Source organism: Athene cunicularia (assembly GCF_003259725.1).
Source record: "Athene cunicularia isolate RWA chromosome 23 unlocalized genomic scaffold, athCun1 chr23_part1, whole genome shotgun sequence".
NCBI lineage: Eukaryota > Metazoa > Chordata > Aves > Strigiformes > Strigidae > Athene > Athene cunicularia.
The window spans coordinates 622,153-629,311 of record NW_020799130.1 but is presented as its reverse complement, the minus strand read 5'-3'; the positions used below and the strand labels follow the sequence as shown (position 1 = coordinate 629,311).

General features: G+C 50.9%; 1 protein-coding gene across 1 annotated transcript in view; it reads right to left on the bottom strand.

Annotated features, from left to right (window-relative positions):
* Nucleotides 1–1,605: 1,605 nt before the first annotated feature.
* The window catches only part of MEAF6 (MYST/Esa1 associated factor 6), a 6,314-nt gene continuing 760 nt past the window's right edge, over nucleotides 1,606–7,159 (bottom strand). Inside the window, 4 exon segments of the mRNA XM_026863198.1 lie at nucleotides 1,606–2,120; nucleotides 2,916–2,945; nucleotides 5,892–6,084; nucleotides 6,658–6,750. Of these exon segments, the coding sequence (XP_026718999.1) occupies nucleotides 1,967–2,120; nucleotides 2,916–2,945; nucleotides 5,892–6,084; nucleotides 6,658–6,750 (470 nt within the window). The 3' untranslated portion in view covers nucleotides 1,606–1,966.

The following is a 7,159-nucleotide window of genomic DNA, read 5'->3' as shown; positions in this document are numbered from 1 at the left end:
GAACAGCAGCAGTAGCAGGAGACCAACGGCTTTTGTACCAAGGCCAAGTAATCAAACCCCCCAGCTAAGACTTCTCTTTTCCGGACCTGTGGGACAGCGAGGCCTTTAGCAGCTCATGCCGCTTCCCAGCCCCTCCAGCCCCGTGTTTGTACCTTAAACCACAAGTAGGGCAGCCTTGCTGCTCTCAAGCCGTTCCACCCGACAGCCCCCACTGCCCGCAGCTCACCCCTCCCACCACGAACAACCACGGAGCCGCCTCGACCCCCGCCCAGGAGGCAGCACAAGGGAGAACTTCACCGTGATCCTTCTGCCACCGCTCTCGAGTCCCGCTGGGCCCTGCCGGGGGTGCTGGGGCAGCCCCAGGACCGCGGGGGTGGAGCAGGGCAGCACCAGGCAGGCGACGCCGCGCCCGTGGCACAAGACAGAGGACGCGCGACTGAGGCTATTTACCCCCCTGAGAAAAGCAAAGCCGATTCCAGCATCAGCAGGGCTGTCCTGACCTGGCCCCCCTGAGCAGCGCCCAGCACCCAGCACCCCCCCTCCACCCGTGGCAGCAGGGACTGACGGACACCCAGGTCCTACCTGGGAGCGAAGCAGTGCCCACAGCTGCAGCTCCTGGCGACCCCCCCGAGCACCCAGCGTTACCTCTACCCGAGGAAAGGCGGCACCGAGGAACCTCCTGAAGGGTTACGAGACAAGAACAACCACTCTGCCAAAGGGGAAGAACTCCAGCACAGCCCTCATAAAGCAGGCGGAGGATAAAAAGCACCAGGAGTCAAATTTTGGACTGAACAAAACATGAGAAGAGACAAACATGTAACTTTATTGTTTATGTACAAATGACAGAAGTGTGCATTAAAAAGAGAATCCACCCCGCCTCAAAGGCAGCAAAGAGCAAGATGGCTTCGAGCTCCAGCCTTCCCTGCATCTAAAAGCACTGCGTGAATTTTTAGGGGATGGTGTTTAAAATTAACGTTAGAGAAAAGGGTTAACCCCCTTCTTCTCTGCTCGAGTAAGAATCAAAACGAGCTGTCGCACAAAATGAAGAACCTTCCACTCTACAGGGATTAAAAGGAACCGAAAGTCAATTTGCTAACTATACACTTTGGTTTAAAAAAAAAAAACAAACAACAACAAAACCCCCTCAAAACAAAAATAAAACTACAAAGCTATGTATCGGCAACAGAAGTAATCTAAGTCTTACAACATGGATGGGACATTACTGACTCCTACCCCAGTTCCAGTGGAAAGAGAAAACCACCTCTCCGTGGGCTTGCAGATGACGGGCGGCAGCAGCAAGACCAGCTGATCTGGGGAAGCTCCCGACTGAGGCGGAAGCGCGGAACAGTCAGGAATTCAGGGCTACCACTACGACTACACCTTAGTCTTCCTGCAACTCAGGTGATTTAAAAAATGATGCAAAGTACATGGTCCAAGATTTTCTGCCCCCATCTAAGTTCTTTAGAGCGAGCCACTCGCATCTGCAGACACTTGGCCAGAGCTGCCGTCGTGCTCGTTCGTCGGCTGGCGTTTTTCTCAGTGGGTTCATGGAGACCTAAATCCCAGGAGCATCAGTGCTGATGAGTCTAGTAGTCCTGCAGAGGAAGCAAAGGACAGGCACGTCATGACCTTTCTGCCTTCAGTTCTGCTTGCAGAGGTGGGATTCTCAGCCTTCTCTCATTTCTACACACCATTAGTTGCAGGCAAAACAGAAAAAGAGATTTTTTTTTTTTTTTTCTTGTAGCTAAACATTCAAAAGAAAGGACCCTTCAGAACCTCAGGTCAAGAACACAACCACCAAAACCGGATGCTTCTAACGTTCCAGATCGTGACAACAGGATGCAAACCAGCTTTTTTCATCAAAAGTGCACAGGACTTAACTGTGACCTAGCCTCACCACGAGCCTGCCTGGGCTGATTTACTGTTAAATCCACGAGACAATGCTTAGTTCATACCACGATATTCCTCAACCATGAAAATAAGGTCTTAAATTACAGCAGAGGGAGGCTTTATAAGCTTAGGAGTCAGTCAGCCACTCAAGTCTACAGATGAGCAATGAAAACAATGACAGAGCACTGATACTTACGGCTCTTGGCTTTTTGTTTAACTTGAGATCAATCCTGTGGTTGGAAAGATAAGAGAAACGTCCATTTCAATACATTAAACCAACACTAGAGTTCAAAGAACCAGCTACTGCATATGGCACAGGCTACAACAAAGACTATTTGGTTAATTCAATCCACATTCTCAATTCGGCTGAGCCAAATCACTGTCCCAGTGCTACTGGACAAGAGAGCAGCAAAGAGACAGGGAGTGGATTCTTTATTATTTGCCAAAAGGTAAATTCCGTCCACTCAGAAAAAAGAATTAATCAAGGTTTATAATAAAAATCACAGGGAAGTTATGCAGCATAAAGAAATAAGGTTAAATACGCATGCTCTATGTTAATTTGTTAGACGTGTAACTATGCCACAAGTCATTACTCAGACATAGTGGTAGTGGTTATTTACTCGGAATAGAGACAGGAGTTTAGGATGACAGGGATGATATGAGTCAAAGGAATTGAGTTTATTACATTTTTCCAGAAGGAAATATCCAAGTCTACACTAATCTCCTTAAGAAGCAAAGCCAGAAGAATCAAGTTTTTAAACTAAGTTTTTATGTTAAACAGTTTATCTATTTTAAAATGAAATAGAAAGGTAAAGGAGAGTGAAGTTAATTTAATTTTGCTGAAGTTATTAAATAAAATGTTACCTCCATCACGCTTTTCTGTTTTTAAAAAAAACTTCCCAGCCTAACCTAATATACATACCTACAATTAAACAGATAAACTATGGGTTAGAAAGGTCTCAAAAGGCACATTGGTGTCTACACACTAACAACACAGCACAAGTACTAATTCAAGTCAAACTTACTCAAAGTCATAATCAAACATGCCAGACGGGCTGAGGGGCAGCATTTGAAAGGAAGAAAGCAATAGAAATTAATATACTAATGAATTAAATAAATTAGTTGATTAGCCACCCTAGCGAGATTACTAAAAAATAAAATAAAATAAAATAAATAATAAAGCCAGTGTTCAAATGCCATAAAGTTCTTAAGATATCTTAACCAGAAGTGGGCAGGAAAAGCACTCCAGATTTGGCAATCCGGAGTCCCCCTCCCCAGTCGGATTTCTGGGAAAAAGAGGAGTTAGGCCAGAGGCGGGGGGGTTTAGGGGGGATCTCGGGTGCGGGGGAAGCAGCTCTCGGGGGGGCGAGCGTGCCCTGGCTCCCCGGCAGAGCAAAGGGGGTCGTGGCGGAGCCCGAGGAGCGGGTGGCAGAAGCAGGAGCCTTCTCCAGGTTACGGCAGCAAAGCGAAGCGAGCCGGGGCAGAGGGGGAGACACGCAGCTCGGGGGCCAGCTCTGCCCTCGAGCCCCCGACCACGCACACGCACTCACACGCCCTCGTGCACCCGCCTCCGGCCGGGGGCTACGAGAGCGCGGGGTCAGCTGGCCAAAGCTAACGGCGGTCTGGTGACCCCCCCGTCCCCGGGCTCTGCGTGTGGGGAAGGGCCGACCCTCGCCCCAGCCCCAGCCCCGCAGCTCCAGCGCTGCACCAAGAGGAAACCCTCCGCTCGGCCTTCCCGCGGCCTCGGTAAATCCCTGCAACTCCCACCGACTCCCCACTTTCGGCTGTTCGAAGCCCAACCACCTATTCCCACCAGTTCTGCCCAGTCCGAATCCAACCTTCCACGCTGCTCTGGGCGGCAGAAAACCCAGGGGGCCAGTGCCCCCCCCGGTGCCTGCTCCCGGCAGCTCCCAGCTCGCCAGGAACACGTGAGCAGAACTCAGACGGACGCTGGCACGTGGAAGAGCTTCTGAACGAAAGGAAATGCCAATGTTCTTTTTATTTCCCTCTTTTTCACAGACACGTGGGTCTCTTCCAAAGCGCGCTCTGGGCTGCACTGCGTCTTAAAGCCCTTCACGGGACTTTCAACAGACCAGGGCTGTTCTGTTGTTGGGGTTTTTTTTTAAACCTAGATCAATTTGAAACTTGTTTGGTCTTCTCTGCCAAAATTTAGGGCGTAGTCAATAATGACAATCGCAATTTTAACAGAGTTTTTATTACAGACGGACTAAGTTATCTTCTTCTCTTAATTACCTATCTGGCCAGGCTAAGCATTACAAAGTAGTCAAGGACTAACTTGCTAAGGCTTTCCATAATTAGGTGTGTCCCGCATCTCTTAGGAGGATGAGAATTGCCGTACCAGATCAGACAGGGCTCCTCATGTCCAACACTCTGTCCCCAACAGTAGCCAGCACCAGCTGCTTCCGTGGAAGGGAAGAAGAAGAAACCCCAAAGCCACACAACCTGGCAGTAGGGCAGTTTCTTCCTAACTCCTGTCGCTAGAGTTCAGGTTACGTCATGGAGCAAAAGAATTGGTATTATTTACAGCATTTGTACTGCACCCCGCTGCGTCTGCAGTGGCTTGTTCACTAAGTGCTTAGCAGAACACTTCATAATTTCTTTGAAACAGCAATTTTCTTAAGCTGTACTTCAGCTTTACAGGCTGTTTCTCTGAACTTGTTTACAGACGTAGTGCCTTGTGTTACTCCTGAACTTCTTTCCAATTGCCTACAGGTAAAAAAAGTTTTGAACTGCTCTGGATTCCCAGCTGATGGGGAACCAAAGGGACATCCAGCACTTTGGGATGTTTGCCCAATTAAGACTGCTGTAGGAAGAAAACTGTGACCTAAGAATTAAAGGCGTGCTAATGGCTCAACACCTACTGAAGGAGAAAAGGCAGTTAAGCATTTTTCAAGCGCTATTACCTACCTCCGTATCTCCCAAACCAACCTTCCCACAGCAATCTTGGGAAATTTTAACCACTTTTCTTTAAAACACTTCTCTTTTGCAATTGCATGGGAAGGTCCCTTGAAGGGGAAAGCCCATCCATACACAAATCCAGCGAGAACACAACTTTTAAAAGGTTCTTTACTGCTAATAATCTCTGGGTACGGGTTCCAGCAACCACCTCCAGAGAGGTGCAGTTCTGCAGTAAATGTCTCCTCTTTCCAGGAGCTCGGATTTCGGGGTTTCCCCTCAGGGCCTGACTCCCCAGCGCGCTGCAGGCGCTGCAGGAAGCCTTGGGCGAGCTCTGCTGAGGGGCCCCGAGACCTGGGCAAGCAGCAGGTCAGCCCGTGGTGAGCCACACCGCAAGGCACGGAGCTCCTTTCAGATTTCTGAGCTGTCAGTCCAGGGGCACACCTGGAGGGGCAGAACTGCTCACCTGAACCCAGCCCTAAGGAGTCGGGGCAAGCTTTGTTTCACAGGAATTTCAGGTCAGTTTAATAACAAGCGCTTTGAGGTGAACGTGGCAAAGCAACTCTTCTATGCCATGATCACCTCGGCTTGGGACACGATGGCTGGAAGGGCTTGGAGTGGAAATCTTAGTGAAGAGACTGGGGGGCGTTCACAAGCCCCAGCACATTCCAGTTTGCTTTTTCACCCCCTGTCTCCAAAGCACGTACTGACTTTCCTTCTTACTTGGCTCTGCAGAAGCCAAGGAGCAAGTACGGGAGGGCAGGAGGGCGGGAAGCCAGCTCGACCCTCCCGCACAGGCAGGAGCACGGAACAGCCCGGCCACCAGCACAGCTGCACCGGAGCTGGACTCAGCACCCTGGGCTGCCTGGGTAACTCCTTCAGCATCATTTCCCCTCCCTGACACATCAGGGGCAACGGGGTCCTGGTGAATGCTACAGGGTGCGTACGAATAAAAACCAGAAGAATTACCAGAACAAACGACCTGAGCTGCCCGTTATTCTAACGAGTGACTAGTTCACGTAATACAGCAAATTCACCAACAACCAATTCAGAGGCACGACAAGAAGGCTGCTGGTACCACTAACCTGTGCCGATTTTTGTTCTTCCGTTTTTTGTGGCTGCTGTGGTGGCTCCCAGAAGAAGTGGAGGAAGCAGCTTTCTGGGGTTTCACCCCCTGCACAGACCCATCCAGCTCTTCAGCATCCTCCTGGCTGGGCTCATTCTCTTGGTTGTGGAAGTCTGGAGAAGTGTCACTTTCCGTGCCACTGCCCGGCTCCCCTGGAGCGTGACAAAGAGACCAGCACAAGGGTCACCCCCCCGCAGCCCCCGGCCCCGGCAAAGCCCTGCGGGGAGGAAACGACCCCCAGCAAGAGACACAGGCTTACGGCCAGGAGGCTGATAGAAGAACCTGAAAAATGTTTCTGAAGGACAGCAAGCTCCCTCCGCCGTCACTGGAGCGGGCTAGAACTGCACCAGATTGGTACCGATTATAAAAAAATTTCTAAAAATCATGAAGTGGCTCCTCTCCATGTTACCTGCAACCGACCCCCAGACACGAACAGAGAGGCCTTGCTTCAGCTTCAGCTCGTCTAACCTCCTCCAGAGAGCACCAAATCTATTTAAACAAGTTTTATGCACAATAAACTCTTACTGAGCATAAAAGCTTACTCGAGAAAGAAAGCTCAACTTTACTTGTGTTTCTCCCAGTGCCACTTTGCTGCCGTGTGGCCAGAGGCGGTGCTGGGAGCCCCCGGGAGCAGCTGCAGGTCCCCGGGCAGGCAGAGGCAGAGCTGAAGGTGCAGAGAAGTGTAATTCTTCCCAAATTCCAAGAGAAAGGAAAAAGTGACTTACGCTTCTCAATGAGCTGGTCCTGAACTCCAGCCAACGCACTGACCGCCTAGAAAACCGAAAGGGAGGTCAGTGAAACCAGGGATTCACTTACCACTTCTCAGGTGCTCCGAGAGACAGAGATCACTGAGACACGTCGGGCCTCGGCCCGAGAGAGCTCAGGGCGCAAGAGCAGCGCGGCAGTGCGGAGTGAGGGACAGACACTGATACGGATGGCAGTGACAAGTGTGGGGCACGAGTGGTTCTTGACTGTGGTTCCCTGTCGCCTCTCTGGGCACTAGGAAAAGGGTTTCTGAAAGATGCTGTGACAGAGGGAGGAGGGCAGGTACGGGAGCTGAAAAGGAAAACTGGTCCTGCCACTGCCCGGGGGGACAACCATGGGAGCAGCTGCCCCGAGAACCGAGAGATGGGGAAAGGGCTGGGAATGGGGGACAAGGACGGGGATGGGGATGTGGGACTGCGATGGGGCACCGGGGAAGGGGCACAGGGGAAGGGGCACAGGGGA